Source organism: Protomyctophum bolini (genome assembly GCF_963924005.1).
Source record: "Protomyctophum bolini genome assembly, chromosome: 4".
Lineage (NCBI taxonomy): Eukaryota > Metazoa > Chordata > Actinopteri > Myctophiformes > Myctophidae > Protomyctophum > Protomyctophum bolini.
In genome coordinates, this window is record NC_137865.1 from 40,763,850 (window position 1) to 40,785,373 (window position 21,524).

General features: G+C 45.6%; 6 protein-coding genes across 6 annotated transcripts; all 6 read right to left on the reverse strand.

Annotated features, from left to right (window-relative positions):
- Window positions 1–4,027: 4,027 nt before the first annotated feature.
- LOC308313656 (gamma-crystallin M3-like) lies at window positions 4,028–5,265 on the reverse strand (the record flags this gene model as incomplete). Its single annotated transcript, XM_080760903.1, has 3 exons — window positions 4,028–4,309; window positions 4,421–4,663; window positions 5,233–5,265. 3 exons carry the CDS (start codon window positions 5,263–5,265, stop codon window positions 4,028–4,030), a joined length of 558 nt encoding a protein of 185 aa, XP_080617029.1.
- A 2,577-nt stretch (window positions 5,266–7,842) lies between these two features.
- Window positions 7,843–9,678, reverse strand: cdadc1 (cytidine and dCMP deaminase domain containing 1; the record flags this gene model as incomplete). The annotated part of the gene is made up of 1 exon (XM_080762214.1): window positions 7,843–9,678. The coding sequence occupies one exon, from the start codon at window positions 9,676–9,678 to the stop codon at window positions 7,843–7,845; it is 1,836 nt and encodes a 611-aa protein (XP_080618340.1).
- An 880-nt stretch (window positions 9,679–10,558) lies between these two features.
- Window positions 10,559–11,077, reverse strand: LOC308314585 (NADH dehydrogenase [ubiquinone] 1 alpha subcomplex assembly factor 4-like; the record flags this gene model as incomplete). The annotated part of the gene is made up of 1 exon (XM_080762215.1): window positions 10,559–11,077. The coding sequence occupies one exon, from the start codon at window positions 11,075–11,077 to the stop codon at window positions 10,559–10,561; it is 519 nt and encodes a 172-aa protein (XP_080618341.1).
- A 1,342-nt stretch (window positions 11,078–12,419) lies between these two features.
- On the reverse strand, window positions 12,420–14,444 carry LOC308314586 (CCR4-NOT transcription complex subunit 4-like; the record flags this gene model as incomplete). Its single annotated transcript, XM_080762216.1, has 1 exon — window positions 12,420–14,444. The coding sequence occupies one exon, from the start codon at window positions 14,442–14,444 to the stop codon at window positions 12,420–12,422; it is 2,025 nt and encodes a 674-aa protein (XP_080618342.1).
- A 1,420-nt stretch (window positions 14,445–15,864) lies between these two features.
- On the reverse strand, window positions 15,865–16,836 carry LOC308314587 (PIH1 domain-containing protein 2-like; the record flags this gene model as incomplete). Its single annotated transcript, XM_080762217.1, has 1 exon — window positions 15,865–16,836. The coding sequence occupies one exon, from the start codon at window positions 16,834–16,836 to the stop codon at window positions 15,865–15,867; it is 972 nt and encodes a 323-aa protein (XP_080618343.1).
- Window positions 16,837–19,523: 2,687 nt separating this feature from the next.
- On the reverse strand, window positions 19,524–20,318 carry LOC308314589 (alkaline ceramidase 3-like; the record flags this gene model as incomplete). The annotated part of the gene is made up of 1 exon (XM_080762219.1): window positions 19,524–20,318. The coding sequence occupies one exon, from the start codon at window positions 20,316–20,318 to the stop codon at window positions 19,524–19,526; it is 795 nt and encodes a 264-aa protein (XP_080618345.1).
- Between the last annotated feature and the right edge of the window lie 1,206 nt (window positions 20,319–21,524).

A 21,524-nucleotide genomic window follows, 5' to 3' on the forward strand; every position in this document is an offset into this window, starting at 1 on the left:
GATTGTCACCATCACCAACCACAGGTTGTGATCAGAGACGTTGATGGACTGTTTATATTTTGTGTTTACTTTGACCACCTCAAAATGAATACTATATTTTAGTATCCAAGACTCATTGTTTGTGTAATGCGTATATGTTTAACGTCTAAAATTCAAATACAGTGTGCAATTTATTTCCTGTTGCATTGCCAGGGTGATCTGGGTAATATCTGATTTATGTTGTTCCTAAATACTTAGTCTTAATACCTTTGCTGAGAAGACTATATAAGCATTCGTTACCATTTTTAAGGTTCTAATAAATTCCACATCCTTTTGGGTGTGAACATGTGTTCTTTTAACATGAGATTAATGACACTGGGATCATTATAGTTCTTAGCAGAAGAACATTTCAACCACATAAAAAGTCTCCACACAGATTTTACAAAAGCACCATATTCAGACTTGAATTAAACACGTTGGTTAATAATGTCCATCCACCCTTCATATTTGTACTGTACATAATTACATATAGTCCTTTTCAGGATTACCAGCAATCATCATCTGTATTCTTACAAGACAGAGTATAATGACAAGCTGGCCTAATCACCTGGGCAGCTAATCAGACAAATTAGTTTAGCTACAGGGAGTTAAGCTCGTTTGACACTATAGGCATTCCAGCATTGATATTTGACTGTGACATTTCTGGCTCTCTCTCTACATGGACAGTAAGTACAGTAACACTGTGTGGGGTTGTTATACTGTATGTATCCTGGCTGGGTAAGCTTATGGTACTTAATGATACATGAAACAAAATAACAAATATAGCAATAGAATCATTCAGCAGCTGTAGACAAATAGTAGTATCCTACTACAACAGCATTAATTAACCATGGACTATGAATGATCAGCTGCTTTACAGTGGATGAACAGTCTTTTCCTTAATGAGCTAATTTAATTGGGTAAAATGAGCGAACTCTTTAAACATAGCAGGTTTAATAGAGCGTCGCAGTCCCTCCCCCTGTCATGACGACGCCAGGCCCAGGAAATAATTTCCAATGCATTTTTCCCATAGAGTCAAGACATTTCAAAAAGTATTTATTTAAAGACGGTTACGCCGCAGACAAAGCCAACTCGAGTTGTGACAAATCATGACAATAAACACAAATATTTTGGACCAAACAAATAATTACAAAGAAGAAAATCAACAAAAAAAGTGTTGTAACCTGCAGTTTCTTTCTTCTTTCTAATTATTTTCTCGGCCCAAATAATTGTTGTTTGTTGTCATGATTTGTCACGACAAGAGTTGGCTTTGTACAAGGCTTAAAACGTCTTTAAATAAATACTTTTTGAAAAGTCTATGAGGAAAATGAACAGAGAATCATCTCCTATGGGCCCTGGTAGGGGACAGGACTGCGACGCTCTATACCAGTACATTATAGTTGCCCTCTGCAATTTGAAACACTCAAATGGGCTCTGTGCATACTAGGCTAACCAGTCCTGCGGTTTCCAGAAAAAGTGGCATGCCCATTATGTCCTGTTCCAGTTCAGTTTCCCCAAACAAACCGCTTTGTTTGATTGGACTGGCTGCAGTAGATTTGAAAGGGAAATATGTGCTTTCCGGAAGGTGTCACAACTTCCTAGGTGTTTCCAGTTCAAATCTGCTGTCGAGCCAATCGCACAATGCTATAGGGAAACTGAACCGGAACAGCTCGGACAGACATGGGTATATATGCCATAGCTCTGTGGTCCATGCAGCGTTCTCTATACGCTATGCCTATGAGCTATAGGTAGGCCTATGCCTGGGAACCCAGGACCAGCTGGACCACAGCTTCACACTGAGCCTATTCACACTGCTGGGGTTACATTACTGTGTGTACGTTTCTTTAAAGTCCTGTGAGTCGGCCTGGGGCCGTGGCTCAGCGGTCCAGGCACCTTGGCCGGTAGCAGTGTTGTTTTCGTCGACTAAATCTAACACGAAAAATGTTCATCGACTACCTTTTTCCACCGACTAAAACTAAATGGAAACTACTGTAACTACATGAAAACAAAGCTATGATGACTAAAACTAAGACTAAATATACTGACAATTTCGTCAACAAATAAAAACTAGACTAAAATGTTAGGACAGGAGATCCAGTATAAGTCATTTTACACTTGGTTGCATGCTGAAAATAGCAGAACTACAAGCTTGTAGATCGGCTATTTTCGGCAAGTGAAAAAAATCAAGGCCCGCCAAAATACATTTCATGACATTTAGTCGACTAAAACTAGACCAACACTAAAACATTCCAGGTGACTAAAATGTGACAAAAACTAAGTGAAAACTATTCAAGTGACTATGACTAAAACTAAAATAGAAATTTGCTGCCAAAAACAACACTGGCCGGTAGTCAGAGTCTGGCAGTGTGCCGCGGGTTCGACTCCCGATCCCGACGGCCTTTACTGCATGTCACTCCTCACATCTCTCTCCCCCATTTCCTGTCAGCCTACTGTCTGTCCCTCTATAAAAAAAAAAAAACATTAAAGTCCTGTGAGTCCATATAACTTAAAGCCTGGTACTGTACATCCTCAATTCATTCACCATGGAGATCTGCATGTGTTTCTATGTAAGATTCCCATCCATGGTCTCAATAAATAATATACAATTTGAACGATAAACCCGGCATAAAACAGTCCATAAATAAAACATTGCTGGTCTGAGCTGGATGGGCCCAACCATAACTGCCACCCATCTTGGACCACCTGGAACAGCATTCCTGCATTCTCCCTCAGGATTTAATATTGTGCTGCTGTCACCTGACTCATTTAAAAATCAAGCAGTCCACTGTGACTTATTGATTTGAGGGGCGATAGCCCCTCCTACTGTGTTGTGAATGGCAGCCTCTGCTGGACAGTTCCCCTTCCCACAGCTCACCTTTTCTGCATCCTCAATGATCAACAGGTGTCTGCCATCACCACTCTGGACTGATTATTCCACTGACCATCCAGGTGTGCCCACATACATAGCCCTCACACACAGTATTCACTCACCAGTCATTTCCACCTCATCTCCAGACCACAAGCCATGCGTGAATGAACAATGTAAGCTTTGCTCCTGTATTGTGTTTACTTTACTTTACTTTATTGACCCGTTTACTGCATTTTGAGTTACAGACATGACTTACCTCATCATTTCTGAATCTACACTTTGAACAGTATTCCATTTGCACTAAAATCCTGTTGATGTCACGTCTCTTTAATTTGGGAATCTATTGGTGGTCAGCGTGAGTGCGTGCGTGTGTGCGGTTTTCCCCTGCCCTAACTGTGGGAAACGGTGCGAATCCTGCATCGGACTATACAGTCATCAAAGGACCCACAAATTGTAGCAGAAGTCATCATCGGCCACGATGGACTACCTTAAGCGCGCGCGCGCGCGTGTGTGTGTGTGTGTGTGTCAAACTGTGTCCATTTTTGAAAATCACTGGAATTTGTGAATGGTAATATTAATATGGTCTTACTGACCATGTGGACCTTTAGCAGTGGCGTGCACAGACATTTAGAGGGGCAGGTGCTCAAGTGAAAAACGGGCACCTTGTGCAGCACGTGGAACCGGCCGGTTGCCTTAATAGTGTGAGATTTATAGATTTTGGGGCATAAATAATATAATAGAAGCGTTTTATCAAGAATTGATCAATGTCACCATGGTCCACATACTGTACAGTGTACACTGTACAAAAAAACAATTTGTCATTTTTTTAAAATGGCACATTGCTGTCCAGAGGGCAAGGGCAGGGGGTTCTCTAGCACCCCCTAGTGTCTGTCTGTGCACGCCACCGACCTTTCGTTCTGACTAAACTGGAGCGAGGGGGGGGAGGTTTTTCTAGCTGTTACCGTAACCACATTGATGATGTTACAGCCCTACAGGTGAACTGAATTGAACATGCCAGTGGTGACCTGTGGGTGTTTCTGTGCATGCATGAGAAAAAAAACAACTTGACCTTGCAATTTACTTATATAAATGATACTTTATTTACTATACAAGTACATCCACCGGGGAGGGGTGAAGAACTTAATAGCAGGAGTCCATGATGCGCTTCATGCTCTGGAACCTCATGCCGCTGCCCCAGCCCATGTTCATGAAGTTCCTGTACTCTCCGGGCCTCATGTACATCTGCCTGCCTCTGTAGTTGGCCTGCTCGTACATCAGCCAGTGGCCGTCCATCACGTTGCAGGACATGCAGTTGTTCATGCGGTAACGGTCCATGATGTTCTCACAGTCGTCCATCATCTCGTACATCTGGCCTCCGAAGTTCTCCCTCTCGTAGATCTTCATCCTGTAGTTGCCCCTGTACTGTGGTTTCAAAGTGCGCGGATGATTAATTTGTTATCTCTGCTGCTGCGTGAATGCTAAATAATATATGGACAGAATGGCTGAAAGAAGAGCTTTCTGTGCTGATCTTACCATGGGGATCATGCGGCAGGACCTGATGTGGTCCTGCATGCCCATCATGCTCATGTGGTCGGCGTACTCGCCCCTCCTCATGAAGTACTGGTTGCCCATGTAGTTGTTGCGGTCGTACACCATGAAGCAGCCCCTCTCCACCCTGCAGGAGTGGCACTTGCTCAGGTAGGAGGACATGTCGGCGCAGTCGCTCTGGCACTCATAAGAGCGGCCCTGGAAGTTCCTGTCCTCGTAGAAGACGATCTGAAGGCAAAAGAGGAGGTTTTTTGAGGCGACAGAGCTTTGACTTCATTTTGTCGATTGCCGTCTTTTGAGGCCCAGCGATATTGTAATTTGTGACCACTTATTCCCTATTTTTGATTTTGAAAGATGGCAAAAATAGCAGATCTGCAAGCTCATGTGTCACATTGCAATCCATTGTAGTAGTAATAATAATAATGGCTCAAATGTATTTATCGCTTTCTAAATACCCAAAGCGTGTTACATAAAGAAAAAACTAAACGAGTACGAGTATCAGTGCTGGATAAAAAATATAAAAGGTATCCTTTTAATTGTGAGCTTGTAGTTCTGCTATTTTCTTAATGTGTGAAGGTTTTCACATAAATGTTTAGTTTTTGATGTACAGTATGTATGCAACCTTGATGTATTTATATGATGAAAATCAGCCTGTTTTTTAATGTAGTATGAAGTATGTATTATGAGTCACTGAGTATGAATTATTGATAATTGATATGTACTGTCATACTTTGTAATTTGTGGAAATTCAATAAAATACTGTAAACAAATTAAAAGAAAAGTATAGTCGGACTTACTTTGCTCATCATGTTCATGTCGGTGGCGGACATCTTGGCTGTTGTTATTAGCTGCTCTACAGTAGAGGGGACTGCTGCTGATGGTGAACTGCCTTCCTACCTTCCTCAGGCCTTGGTTTTTATACGACCTCCCGGGCAGAGGCTGCATTGTGTCAAATCCCCTGAGCCAGCAACAATACATGGAAAGCTTCCACGCATTGTTCCCTTGGAAGCGCATAGAGCGCTGAGGGTTTGTCCACATTTAACATGGACCGGGTCCCTCAAACGACCTTAGTCCATTCTGTACGGGAACTCCCTTTTGGTGTTTCAAGCATTATATGTTATACTTTAGCTGTACATCGTATTATGCTTGTTATTGTGCTATTGTATTGTGCTATTGTATTTTCTGCCTTTTGCTGTGTATTGTTGTGAAGTGCACAGAGACCCCTTGGGGTGATGTTGCACTATAAATAAAAATAAACTGAAACTGTTGAAAAATAGCAGATCTACAAGCTCATAGTGCCGCGCTACGAGCTTGTAAATCTGCTATATTTTAAAAACCCAGTGAAAATGTGGTGCAAATCTTTGAATTATATTCTTTCACAGCAAACGTTTTTTTTAACTCAAATCTTTGCTTATATGGTTGGGGTCCCCATTTTCATATTCTTGGGGGTCCTTGACATGAATATGTTTGAGAACGACTGACATAGAAACACAGGGTTTTGCAGAAAACTGTCATGATTTAGAAGACATTTGTAGAATCTGGTCTCAGGTCTATATGAGTTATTGTCACACAAAGCCTCACAAAGCCAACAAAGAATACTAATCAATACAAAATGCTCTATAATGCTCTATACTGTATTGCAGATATGAGGGCTATAGTGGCCCACATTAAATAAATAAAATCCAGACGTATATTCATAAGAACTATACTTTTAACTTGTTCATTGCATAATATAACTTGAAATATTATCTCCCAACACAGTAAGGAAATACTTTCTAGTGTCTACGTTTTTAACTCGTAATAGCTTTCAAATTGAATGTATTTTTTCAAGGTGTTATGCTAAAGGAGGGAGGGGAGGGGGGGTGTCTGCTAAATGCTAATTCCCCCACACAGTAACTGTCATTTCTCGACCGTTTCGGACGCAGGGCAGCTCGCCGGAATCGGGGCGGCACCCTGGGCGCGTTCCTGTGGGTCTGGAAGTTCCGGGGACCCACCGGGGACCCCCACACAGAGTTGCAACACTAATACATTACATAAGTTTGTCAAATCTGTATGGCTGTATGGAGTATGTTTATACAATATAACTTATACAATTGGTGTTATATGTCTCCCTGCTCTGCGGAGGTGGATCAGGGGTAGAGTGGCCGGATGGTAACCACAAGGTTGCCAGTTCGAACCCGGGCTCCCCCAGAGTTAGTGCCGAAGTGTCCTTGAGCAAGACACTGAACCCCTAATTGCTTCTGATGTGCTGGTTGGTGCCTTGCATGGTTTCCGGAGTATGAATGTGTGTGTGAATGGGTGAATGTAATACATCAATAATCCATGTAAAGCGCCGCTACGTATATAAATGCACCATTTACCTGTTAGATCAAAGGTCATGTCTCACCTAGACACAGTATACGACACAAAATTGAACCTGATTGTCAAGATTAAATTAATCCCCTGAGCAAGCAGGGCGTCTTAATCAATGGTAAAAAATAATAATCGGCGCTTAAGCAGGAAACCATGAGGTTTAAATACGGGGTAGAAGAGGAAAGTTGCCATATAGTGCCATCATTTTATGGTTAACGTTACATTGAATTTGTACCAATACTAATTTGATTACTTATTTTATGTATTCATAATGTAAATAATATCCCAAGCGGCACACTTTACTACTTATTTCGATGGAAATAAGCGAATTAGCACAACACCCCATAGCCCCATTCAATTCCCATTCAATCCAATGCAATTCATTGAGGTCTTATAATAGGGGAAATAGCCAGTAAGGAGTTTTTGCACAAAAAAACACCTTTGGTGGGGACGTAACGACCACAAAGAAAGGTAAGAAAGCCTTCTAGCATGGAATTCTCCTTTAAGGCTGCAAGAATTACACTTAAATATCTTACTTTTAACCTATTTGTACACAGACTTCAAAGTCGTTTAAGCCTGCATGAGGGAAGGAGGAATTACATGGATTATTATTTTAATTTTTATTTATTTTTGTTTAATCTTTTACTGACTTGGTAGACAAGTGTTAAAGGGACATTTCACTTCTGGAAGAAACTGCAGTCTCTCAATGTTAATAGTATCGAGAATAGTAGAACAATTTGAATGGCCTCTATGGCCAGAAAAATAACGAAGTCTGTGTGTTCGACTAGGGTTTCACTGGATTGCTGAATTACTGCAATGACCACAATGCTCTGGTGCACTGCCTCCTTGTGGAGAGGGGGGAGGCTGTGTGGAGGTGTGACAACATGTAGTCCAGGAAGGAAGTGAGACCAATGTCTGACGCATCAGACATTTGAAATACAAAGATATCTAAAAATACATTTATTTGAGTTTAATATGTATTTTTAGATATTTTTGTGTTTGAAAAAGGGGTGAAGTGACCCTGTAAATTATTGGAGGTCTGCCAATTTTCTCTTTTAGTTGCAAACGGGGGGCGTGTCCTGGCTTGTGTCGTGGCAGCGTTTCTTGTTGCACAGCTTCTCCTCTCCAGCCTGCACGCCGTGCTTCCACGCCAGTCCGCCGGCGAGGTCGGGCGAAGACGGAGAACCCTTCTTCTTCTTCTGCCACACGAACTTCCTCACCCCCTTGAGGCTGGCGAACCTCAGGTAGGAGATGTCCCCCTTGTCCTTGCCGCTGTCCTGGTCGGTGGTGTAGAGGTCAGTGATGCCCGCGGCCCTGATCAGGGGGACGCACTCGTCGCACGGGCACTTGGTGACGAACATCATGGTGGTCTCCCACGCTCTGACCTCCCCGGTCCTGAAGGTGAGGGCGTTCTGCTCCGCGTGGATGCTGTATCTGTACTTGTGTCTGTGTCGTTCCTGCTGCTGCTGCTTGATGTCCAGCTGGCGGTACTCTGTGTACGGCGAGCCCACCGGGTAGGCGTTGTAGCCGCAGCCCAGCAGGTACAGCTGGCCCGTGCCGCCGCCGCAGCCCGTCCCTCGTCCCTTGGCCCAGATGACGGCGCCGACGCCCGCCTTGGGGTCCTCCGTCTGGTAGGAGAGCAGCCTCGCCTGGACGATGCAGTGGCGCGCCACCTCCTGGGAGACTCCCTGGTGGTGAGGAGACGTACTGCACGACGCCACCGACGAGGACTGGGGCGGCGGCGGCTCCACCGCGGTAGAAGAAGGCTGCTGCTGCTGCTCGCTGCTGTAAAAGCCGTGCTGGAGCAGCGGGACTCCGGCGGCCACCGACGCCAGCACTCCCAGGAGCTCCCTCATGTTCTGCCTCAGGCTGGTGAACCAGGGCTCCAGGCAGAAGTTCTCCAGGCCCATGTGGGTGAGGACGCCGCGGTGCTGCTGCTCCGTGCCGACCAGGAAGTCCCTGGAAAGGCCCTCCAGGTGTTTCCTCCGCTGCCCGGAGAAGAGCTCCCGGGCCTCCACTCCTCCCGGGTCGTCTCCACTCACGCGCTCCATGAAGTCGCTCCCCCTGGAGGTGTCGTCTATGAACTGCGTGAGGCCCGGCGCCAGCGGCTCCAGCAGGAAGCAGATGTTGGGCCGGCTGATGGACTTCAGCCTCTCCGTCGCCACGGCGTCCAGCGCGGCCTCCGGCGTGACGGCGTGGTCACCACCACCGCCGGGTGCATGGTGGGACGTGACGGCGTGGTCACCACCACCGCCGGGTGCATGGTGGGACGTGCAGTGCTGAGAGCGGTCCGTGGCGGAGACGGACCTCAGCAGGCTGACCTCGGGGTCTCCGGGCCAAAAGGTGATCTGGCTGACTCCGGCGTTGATGATCAGCTTGAGGCAGGTGGCGCAGGGCCTCCTGGAGAAGTAGAGCTGGCATTCGGACAGCCTTCCCCCGCCGTGGCTGACGATGGCCACCTGGCCCGCGTGGAGCTCCGGACCCGAGCAGTGGAGCCCCACCACCCTGCCGTCCTTCACCACCACCACGCCGCTCCGCCGGACGGCCTCGTTGCCGTCGCCTCCGTCCGCCTCTGACGGGTCTTTGGGGAAGGACTCCATCCACAGGCTCAGCAGGGTGAACATGTTCACCTTGGACAGCCTGGGGATGTAGCCCTGTGGTCTGCTGTCCGTCTGTGTGTTGGCGTCCATGTTCACCTTGGACAGCCTGGGGATGTAGCCCTGTGGTCTGGTGTCCGTCTGTGTGTTGGCGTCCATGTTGACCTTGGACAGCCTGGGGATGTACCCCTGTGGTCGGGTGTCCGTCTGTGTGTTGGCGTCCTGTGCCTTGCGATCATCCCGTCTGCGCAGACACGTCTCCTGGCCGTCGTGAAGGAGTGAATCCTGGTTCATGTGTTCGCTTCTTTCGGTGGCCATCCGGTGCTCGGGTCGTGTCTCTTGTCCTATCCCTTTCCACTGCTCTCTAAAAGCACTTGAAGCCAACGGCACCTTATACGCAGACCAGCTCTGGTATGACGTCACACACAACACAAACCATTGCCTAATGCAGATATGTACTGTATACGCGTGCGTGCGCTGTATAAATATAGAGAGAATGAATGTATGTGTATATGTAAATCTTATTTCAGTTTAGTCTATTATCATTATTATACTGAATTTATTGCGAACACAGTGAGAAATACATTTGTGAAATTGCTGCACGTCTGCCGTCCGACCGTGACGTGTCACCCACTCTAACCAAGAAGCCATCTGCCTTGCTGAGATTACTATTTGATCCGAAGAGAATGGATTCAGTTTTTCCCAGGTGTAAGGATAGTTTGTTTTACCGCATCGATCTGATGTCAGCACTAAGTCTCTCTAGAAGTATTAGTAGAGTAAGATTACTCCCAAATATCTATTTTATTTGGATACCATTTGATATTACATAATAACATTGTTTCGCAGCTGACCACCTATACTAACAAATTGTTACAGTTTTTGCAGACAACAGTACACAACTTAGTGAATACTGGTTTACTTATACGTGTGAAATCAGAGTAAGCAGAGCAAGCATGAGCCCTAATCAATTGGCTATTTCCAGCCATGCACTGGAAATAGCCAACCACACAACACATTGTGACTATATTATATGTAGATTGGCTATTAGCCAACCACACGACACATTGTGACTATGCAGATTGGCTATTAGCCAACCACACGACACATTGTGACTATGCAGATTGGCTATTTTAGGCGCGAGACGCCACCGTAAAACAAAGAAAGTGTGCATGGCTTAAGAACCCTTTAACTGCTTCACATTTTCATTCTTTGGTGGGATTATTTTGACTTCAAAGGGGATAAAGAACTTCAGATGGGCTTTCGTGTCTTTCATGTTAAGGGAATACTCCTGTGCGATCTTCTCCGGGGTCCATGTTTGTGGATCCCGCTTGTGACTCGCAAGGGCTCTGAGAGCCTCCAGGATGGACAGTTTGCCTTTAGGGACGTCTGTAATGTCAACAAGGCCATAAGGGTCCCCGGGTAAGCTGTACTTCAGTGGTCTGCGCTCCTCTTCTTTCTGCTCCACATGCTTTAGCGACTCTGTTTCTGGATCTTTCGACTCCACGTACACAGACTTCAGGAGGGACAAAAGGGGGGCATTCTTTTTGTGGATTGCATCGGTTACTTCAGGACTGATCTCAGCCTCAGGTGGAACGTTAACCTGGTGATGTGGTGCTGCTTCTGGCCTCAGCTTGGATAGTTCACGGTGTACCCGGTTTTCTAGATTAAAATTCCTAAAGATCCGTGACACCATATTTGAAATTGTACACAAAAACTGCATTAACAACAAATTATACGCTGCACTAATCTGTGTCAGACTTTGTATGAAGTAGGCGACAAAAGTATATGTTCTTGTATTATGTTGATGCCTCCCTCAAGACAAATCACACTCAACACTGCCCTGTTCTCTACTCAAGGTGTGCTAGTATTCTTTGAACCCGGATAAAGATGTCGAACTCCCAAACCTGATAACGGGTCTTATATTCTCTCCTTGAGAGATGCCACATCATACTGCTGATGTCACTCTGTCTTCACTTGAGCTTACATAATATCCTATAATAGTAATACTAATTGCGACTGTACGTCGCAGTTTACTATGAATCAGTCATGCCTTGTGAAACGCTCCATATATTGCCAATACAGAATTAATTTCATATGTTGAGCTGACTTCCGTGGCTATAGAGCTGACCTAATCAAACCCTGTACACTCAAGACATGCTCCATATATGGCCAGTACAGAATTAATTCCATATGTTGATCTGACCTCAGCGCGAGGTCGCTTCTCACCCTCAGGGCGTGCTACTACTACTACTAAAAATCACACCCGTGTGAAGTGAGGAGTACTCTCATCGTACATCATCATGCCATAACATATTGATTTGCTCAGATACATATGACAAAAATTCTCCATTGTCAATGGAATATAATCTTTGTGTTAGGACAAAAATTATAAGACAACACTTTAGCTGAATATAGGATAATAAGGGTAATAATAATAATAATAAGTAATGATGTAATTAATACGACAATTGACAATGTTTTGCGTGGAACAATCGGTTGTTAAGTCTGGCATCGATTGCCAGGGCTCTCCGACCAGTTACGTGCGTGCAGCTTACACTACATCGGAAACACCTGCGACGTAAGGGACATGTAAGGGACATGTCGTGCAAGAACCACACGTAAGGTCCCTGCAGCCCATTGTTGATTAGATTATATTAGATGGACTTCTCTCACTCACATCCACATTAGCCTGACTGTGGCTGTCTGTGGAGAAATGACAGCTGCGCCTCATCAGTAAAAAAAAAAAACCTTTGTGAAGTGAAGGGCGCTCTTATACAGCTCATACATCACATACCATGCTCGGCCAATCAAATCATTTAAGATTTGGTACACACAAACACACACCTGGGAATAGGAGGGGCTAGCGCCCGTGCTCAGCCAATCAAATCATCTCAAATCTGGCACACACATGGGCAAAAAGGAGAAAAAAAAGAAACTAATAGTTCAGAAGGAGGAAGAAATAAAAAAGTTATCTTGATTTGTTTTCACTATCGCTGCTGATTGGGTTGAATGTTTCTCTTAATAAGTGTAGGGGGTTAATGTTGTGTTGCCTGGAAGCCTGGAGGAGGTTTGATGATGCTCTGGCCTGGCAGCGAAGTAAAGTCAAAGAAGCTGCTGTGTGAAGGGCCTATTACTGTGGGGTCCGCTGTGTGGCTTGACTGTTGGTGAAGGTTACTGTGTGCAGAGGCCGGACCGGCCATGCCCATCCAGGGCTGGTGTGTGACGGAGGAGGAAGAGTTGGCAGAGGAAGGGTAGGATGAAGGGTACCCTGGGAAGCCATATGAGCTGTAGAAGAGGTTAGGCAGGGGTGGAGAGAAGTAGTTCCGAGGAAGGAGACCACCACAGGGTCCAAGTCCACCTTTAGTGGGTAGTGAGGTCAGAGGGTGCAGGCTGTGGGGTAAGCTGTCATGCACAGAGAGGTTATTCTGGGTTAGTTTGGCCAGTTCCTCGAAGCTACGGTCATCGCGCCCCTGTTGCTGCTGCTTAGAGGAACTAAAGCCGAAGGCTGCCTCCCAGTCGGTAGAGGATGATACCGGGAGGGAGTCTGATGTGAAGGGCCTCGGTGGTTCGGGAGTTGGATGCCAGGCCGAGTTGCTCTGTGGGGAGCTGGAGAAGCCAGCCAGGCCACTGGGAATGGGGTTGTGGTGCCTGTAGATGTCAGGCACCCCAGAGAACAGGAACTGGGACTTGGCAGCCAGCCCATCAAAGTGGGAGTGTTGTGCTGCGAGACATGTAGAGGGTGACACTGGGATGGAGCTTGAGTTGAAGTGCCTCTGTGTTTCTGGTGCCGTAGGCCAGTCCGAGTGGTTCTGTGGGGAGCTGTGGAAACTGGGAACGTGGTTAGGGTGCCCGAAGCTTTCCGAGAACAGGGATCGGGACTCTGCAGCCGCCCAGGGGGATCGAGCTGTACTGATATGCACCGGCAAGCTGGATTTGGTGTGGTCTGGAGGGGGAGATGGAGAGTCACAGCCCAGGAGCAGTTGTGAGAATTCACCACTGCCTGTACCAATGATGTCTGGTAGCTTGTCATTGGGGCTGGTGGGCTCACAGTGTCTTGATGAGAAGGGGGGGATGGGTGACGTGAGGCACAGATCAGAGTCTGGCCTGTCGGGGGTTGCGTGTTCGGAGTCTGAGCTGCCATCTGATGGCGGACTCTTGCTGTGTTCTAATGACAGGCCATCATTTGCCGTTGTGCCTGATGTGGGTGTTAACGACCATGCGGTTTTGTTAGTGCTTTTGGAACTTTGTAAAGAGTTGTATTTGCCCTTGGGTTTGTCCCATGCTGTGGCCGGGGCGATCTGTAGAAACGTGGGGTTGATTTTGAGGAGATCCTCTAAAAGCTTCTGCTTGTATTCTTCGTGCTTACCCGCCTGTATCTCCTCTTTCGTAAAGGTAGCGTCTTCGTCTCCGAGCTCGTGTAGATATGTGCAATCCGGTTTGGGACACGGCATGCTCTTTAAAAAGTAACTGCAGTATTTAGTTGTCCCTAAAGACGCCCTAAGTATTCTGCCATCTACCTTTTCATTGTTGACACACTGTATAGCTCTGAGGGCGTCTTCAGAGCGACTGTATGTTACATATGCACTGGCAATAGGCCCCTGTGTGCCGGCATATGACATGTTGTTGGTCATCACTTTCAAAGTGGTGATTTTCCCAAACTTCCCAAATAAATCTGGCCTCTTTAATACCTTGGGGTCGGCCAGCCTTCGCGACAGACCCAATACAAACACCAGGTTCTTCTGAATGACGCGCATGTTGCTCAGATGCTTGCGGTTATCCGTGATCTTCTGCTTCTTCTCGTTGTGTTTCTGTTTCTTCTCGTTCTTTATCCTCTGCAGCTCCTCCTTTGACAGAGGCTTGTACACCGCGGGGTCCTCCGTGTAGGGTTTCCCACAGTCGGGGCAGAGACCGTTCTCATCCGTGCGGATGTTGTGCCAGCAGAAGCGGCAGATCTGGTAGCCGCAGGTACAGGGGAAGAAGTTGGCGTCGTCGATTTCCAAGGGTTCCGTACACAGTGGGCACTCCGTGGGACCCTCCACGACATTGAGGCTTTGGGTCATAATCAGGGGTTGGTGTTTTTGGTGAGTGCAGGGAATCTTGTCAGCTTTTAGCAGAGTGATGAGGATGGCCTTCTGTCTCTTATGTCTGAAACTTTCTAAATGAACTGAATGCTCTAATGGTGGTCTAAACTCTACAGTGCCTTATATAGCTTATACCGAGCTCTGGTCTGACATCACACTCTCACACAATAATGATTGGCGAGTTCTGAACTCTCCTATGTGAGTATCGACGGTCGGGTCAACGGTTGTGATCTTGGCATGAAAGGGACACAGAAAGACGGCTGCAGAGATTTATGACGTGAGAGGACACAGATTGATGGATACGACGGATCAGTTGTGCCCCGTACCCGTACCATACACGCAATGCGTTCCCATCTGCTCGTCTCGTCTGTTATGTCCATACATGGAGATCTCTGTACCCGTCTGTAATTTTACCCATAATATGCTAATACTGGCCTCCAAGTATTGGTATAAGGGGTACTGCACTAAGTACTCATCGGGTACAACACGTACACTGACAACAGGTAGAACTGTATACAACATGATATGGGCATGCAGGGTGTGATGCACCCATGGGAACACGGTCCGCTCAGCAGATCTATGGTCCATACACCATAAAAATCCCCATATATGGACTGGAGTTATGTTGATATGTCATCAATATGATGTCATACACTGAACTACATATTTGGGCATGTTTCGCATTGAACTCCATATATGGGCATATAGACGGGTATTGCATAATTGGGTATGCATTTTTCCAACTTGCATGGTTCTCGACTTGCATCGTTCCCAAATACTAGTCAATATGAGAACTGCGCTTCCACATTCCTGGAGTGCAGAAGTGCCCGGGTATAAGGCCCCAAGAGATTGCTTGTTTGGTGTACATATTTCGCTGATTTATGCCCAGAATAGGATTTGTGGACATTCTAAGATTCACAGGTGGAAACATTTTGTGCGTAGTTCTTGCATAGATTTAATGTTTATTTATTTTTAATATAATGCACAAGTTAATATACAATTTATTTAATTTAGGCTATTACTAACTAAACTATGAAAATTATAATAAATACCACGTTCCTGGTCAAAAGAAAATGTCTCACTCACATTACGTTACTATAAATGGCTCTTACAAGTGTTACTGCCTATTTTCACACATTGAAATATGAATTGGTTCATAATAAAATAAAATCCCCTATCCATGTTAACACCTACCATCAGCTCCCAGTACTTACCGCACAACATCAAGTCGTGCTCCTCATATACGCTGAGTTGGCGGTGCCCGGGATCAAACCCATGCACGACCGCGCGGTCGAAAGGCGAGTGCTCTACCCACTGAGATACCCGGCAGGACTAATAACTTCCTTAGTGCTCCAACCGAGGACGGAGTGTTAATTTTCCCACAGATCATTTGAGGTTTTCACGGAACGTCAACCGTCACGGTTAAAATGCGTTTCTTCTTGTTGAAGGTGCCAGAGGCTGTGTCTTCATTGACTATTTCCGGGAGCTCCACGAGGAGGCGCTGCACACCGTTCACCTCTATGAGCACGTCGTCCTTGGACACACTGAGCTGGCATTCCGACAGGGAGCAAACGTCCGGCATGTGGACCGTCAGCTCCACCCAGCGCCGCCCGCCGTCAGAGTCAACTCTGAGCCGGTACTCTGGTTGAGGCTGTGCCGTTTCGCTGCTGGAGATCACCTCGATCAACTTCTTCTTGTTCTCCACTGGCCCAACGATGAGCTCATTTGCCAGGTTGGACTCGCTTTCGTCCTCGCATCTAGAAGAAATCCGTTGCAGGAGCGAAGCAGGGGTCTGGGTGGCAAGGACCGTGGCCGTGTCCCGTTGTGTGCTTCTGGACGCAGACCGTTGTGGCAGCTGCCAATCCACCCCGAGGCGACGGTGAATATCGGACAACCTTCCCTTGAAGTTGCTGCTGGTGACTGTGTGCTCTGGAGATAACTCCAGTCCGTACTGCTTCTGTGCAAAGCTCAGAATCAGCAGGTGTAACTGCTCCATTGCTCTCTCGGCCTTCGTCAACCCCAGCACCTCAGGGTTAAATGCCACGTCCAACACAGTGTACCAGTCCTTCTCTTCTCCTTCTGTGATTCTTTGCAGTTTCCCTCCAAACAAAGGCATCGGTTTAGTGAGGTCCTCCTGAGGTGCATGTACACGTCTCCACGTACACACGTTGATGTACAGCATCTCCTTTGGTTCTGCTATTATTTCAGTGAAAAGGCATGAATGGGGCTCGGGTGGGGAGGCTGATTCGGCTCCTTTCTTCATGTGTTGTTCAGAGAATCTCCGGTAAGCGTGAGGGTCATTTTGAGCAAGATCATCCAACATGGACCAAAACTGCTGTAGCATATCCTTTGAACACCCCATGGACGACATTCTAACTCATGCAGCTATGAAAGCTGTCTACCAAGATAAGACAAACTTCGACAATGAATGTCCGAGAGCATACAGGACAGCGAAGACAGGATACAAAGACCTGAATGTTCACATTTTACCTAAATGCTCACTAGGCAATGACAGAATACACTTCTAAACATATTTTTAGCCGGAACCTTACAACACCTTATATATGCTGACTAAGCTGTGGTCTGACGTCATATAATGTTGACCTTTACACACACATGTCCTGAATATTTCTTCGCTCTCCAATATAGGAAATCACACTTGTGTGAAACAAACATTAAAAGTCCATAGACTTGGCTGCCACGTGACGTCATTTCCGAGAGCCAGACGTTGGAGGGGCTAGTGCCCCTCAAAAACAAGATTGGATTTCTCTGATTGACGACATCATTACTCCATATTTGGGGCTCCGCAGTTCATCCCTAGCTGTCCTGCATGGTTATAGCAACATGCTTTTGTTTTTGAGGAGCCCTCCTACAGTGCGTGTGTGTGTGATAAAAAGTGAGGATGCCAAAAGTGATTGGCCGGATTGTGATGATGTATGACAATAAGAGCGGCCCTCACTTCCCACAAGTGTGATTTTTACATGATGTTTAAGACTGAGTAATTACTTGGTGTGAGGCACAGACTTAAATTTGGTGTTGTGGAGGTGGGAGGCAGGGCCGGATCTACCATATGGGCACCTTGGGCACGTGCCCAGGGGCCCTCAGAGGTGGGAGGCAGGGTCAGATCTATACCATATGGGCCCAGGGGCACTCAGAGGTGTTAATCCAGCCCTGGCAGGGCCGGATCTACCATTTGGGCACTTTGGGCACGTGCCCAGGGGCCCTCAGAGGTGTTAATCTGGCCCTGGTGGGAGGCCTGGTTAATGCAAGAAATGTGGCACTGATCTCTCCTGCTATGGAACGATTCAGCCCAATCTGACCTGGGGTGTGGGCGTGCATAAAAGACTACTAGAGTCAGGATGAGTGGTGTAAAGTAAGTACTATAGCACGCCGTTTTTCATCATTTTTGAGGATTTGAAAAAAATAAAAAAAACAATGGGTTATAGCCCATGTTTTTTGAAATTTTGGAGAAAAGAAATCCAGGCCCATGAATTAGAGGATAAAGTCATAAAGCTCACATGTTTGAGGATTTGAAAAAAAAATGAAAAAAACGATGGGTTATAGCCCATGTTTTTTGAAATTTTGAAAAAAAAGTTATCCTCGTTTCTCATCATTTTGGACCATGGGCTATAGCCCATATCGTACGGCATACTATAGCGCAATTTTCCGCAATCTTTTCCGCAATTTCTTCGCAATTCCTCCACAAAACTCCGCAATTTTCCGCAACACTCCGCAATTCCTCCGCAATTTTCAATTTTCAATGAAAAAATATATGGGCTATAACCCATCGTTTTTTCCTCAATTTTCCGCAATGTTTTCCGCAATTTTTCCGCAATTTCCTACGCAACACTCCGCAATACTTATTAAGTACTGTACTTAGTACAATTTTGAGTTATTGAGGGGTGCTAGCCCATCCTATATACAGGTTTAATGTTTGTTTTTAGTTCAATGTTTGTTTTAAAAACACCATTGAGAATGAAGGGAAAATGTATGTCATATTGTCTCTTTATTGTTAATGGCATGCATTTAATGTTTGTGTTTGTACCGTTTGTTTTACATCACCATTACATCACCTATAATCAACATGAGTTAGACTTTAATATATTAGGACCCCTCACTTCACACAGGTGTGATTTATTTTTTTATTTAAAAAAAAATGTACTTGTAGTGACTCATACGTTCTTGTTTGATGGATTGAATATATACTTTATTTACAGTTTGCAAATAGTACAGAGGTACAATTTTACAATGGTGCTGAAAGGATAACACAAATCCCATGAGGGCTTGTTTCCTATGTATTGAATGCATCGATTCATGTCTAGTTGTTAATTTGTATTATTGAGGTTGGAGATGTAGAGGCTAACCAACTAGGTTACCGAGTCTTAAATTAATGTTATGATGATAATGATGATGATGATGATGATAATGGCCCAAATTGAGATAAATGTGGTTTATTTTCCTTTTTCACTCTCTTTTGGTTTTTAATTGACGTTAAAAAAATAGATAAATAACACTTAAAGTAAAAATAAAATAAAAAATCACACCTGTGTGAAGTGAGGGGCGCTCTTATCGTCATACATCACATTCCGTGCTCAGCCAATCAAATCATCACAAATGTCATTCCGGCGGTCAATAACTTCGTCTTCACTTTTCTGCCCTCAGTTTTATCTTCAATATGTACCAATCAAATCATTGCTATGGGGTGATCAACCAATAATCAGCCAATGTCACAAACCCTCAAAGCTGGGCATAGAGGTCATGTGGGAGTCGGTGTATCCCCCAGAAGCATTCTCCGCCATCGCACTCGCTCTCCCTCGTGTAATCTGATTTATACGTGGCTCATCTTGGTTGTGCATGGGCTGATATGAGCACTGATTATGGCTCCAGTGATCTCTGAAACAGATTTAAATTATTGTCACTCGTACCAGCAGACTTCATGAGCAGGGTTTGTTCCGCTGCTGAAAAGACCACCTCTGCTGTTCTTTTTGTTACATTATGTTGCGGGTGGGGCTTGGCGGGGTTGTGGGTTGAGTTCCCAGCAGACTGACGAGCTTTATTTCAGTCATCATTCATGCGCACTGTAGGCCACACCCGACAGATGAACTTGACCTTTGGCCTGTGTCCAAGGTAGGTTGACCTGATCTGGAGGCTGAGAAGCATGTGGAGGTACGACCCGAGGGTGGTGAAGACGTGCCACCAGGCATGGAACTGTGTCACCGCTCCGATGCCAGGCGGTAGTGCATGTCTGCTGGCTCTCAGCGAGTCACAGAAGACGTTGTCAACGTTCCACAGTAGGAATCCAAAGATGAAGCAACCCAAGGAGGTGTAACACATTGACTTAAACCACGGGTACACCCATGTCACTATGTAGATGGATCGCAGTATCAGGCACACTATGAGAACTCCAATCATGACCTGATGAAAAAGAGGCTCTTTCCATTGTAAATAGACCACGGTGACACAAACACTGAAGAACAACGACAACGCAATGGGAAAGAAATTGACCGTGTTCTCCTTCCTGAACGTCTCGAATATACAATAGACGATGACGCACATGTAGTAAATCATCGGCAACTCGTCCAGCAACTGCATCTCGTAGAGCAGGGTCATGTGGAAACACCAGGAGCCGACGCCGACGGCCGCGAGTCCCAGGAAGGAAGTGACGTAGCGGAACTCGAGGCCATCTTTGTGTGCCCGGATGGCGCCGTAGAGCGGAAGCAGGATCATAATCAGGTTGCTGATGGTGTTCCAGAACTCCGCGATGTAGACCGAGACGATGTAGTTCTCTTCACACCAGTCCAGTGTTGACGTCGGTTTCCCCCAGTATCCCTGCCGGTCTAAAGACGGAGGCATGATGGCAGAGAGGAGGATTGGTCCGTCAAAGAAGTCCTTGCTCTCTGTGGTGTGTCTCTGCCCCTGTCCCTATGTCCACAACTCTGTCCACAACTCTGTCTGTTCCAGTAAATCAAAGTCTACATACGGTATACTAACAACTCCAGTTGACAACACTATATGCAGGCTGACCAGTACACAGCACAAACCGTTGCCTAACAATGGCGATTTGCACAGGCATGTCCTGAATGAGACATTGTTATGCCCATGGTTTGAAATTTGAATAGAGTTTCATGTATACACCCATGGCCAGGCTCATGTGTGCTTTAAGGGCGGGAACCCCTTTTGGTGTTAGTGTTATGTTATGCTTTAGCTATTGAAAAATAGCAGATCTACAAGCTCATAGCACGCCACCGAGTGGCACGCTACGAGCTTGTAGGTCTGCTATTTTTGAAAATTCGAAGAACCACTGACATATAGAAACATAGCTTTTTCAGAAAACTGTCAGGATGTAGAAGACATTTTCAGAATCTGATCTCAGGTCAGAATGGGTTAAAGCTGTACCTAAAAGTAAAGACAAGCGAAACTTCAAACTTGGTAAGGCTGTGCTGCCATTTTCTTTGAATTCCCCTTTTGACTTTGTGTAGACTGAACTTTGGTTTGTAATAAATGTAAACATTGTTTTGGTTTGTGGTACTTTTCCATGTGTTACTCCCCTGTTGTCCCTCAGCTTAGACTACAACAGGGGTTAACACAGCTGTTGTATCAGTTTCACACTACAACAAACAACAAACACTACAAATGGGTCCCATCAATAGGGCCCTTCCCTTGTACCTCTGGCCTTTTACGGTGAAGAGGTGACCACAGAAAACTACAACATGACATCACGCCGTGGTCGTCACTGCTCACACAACACATCTCTCTGTTTTCACCGAAAACTGGGCTATGAATAGGCCTTAATTAAGTCTTAAGTCACATTGCTCTTGTGACTGGCACAGTGTCACTTAGGCCAAGTCAAAATAAAAACATGATTTGCTAAACAATGTGCCTAACAATCAGAAATTGAAAATAATAAAATCAGAAAAGAATAAAAAGTCAATTTATTCTTCTTCTAGCCCTTGTCACATAACTGACAGACTTATGTCAATATATTTATTGGCTATAAACCTTTTGGGCGAAATTATTAAGAATATATATATTTTTTCTGTTTTCTGAAAAACTTAATAA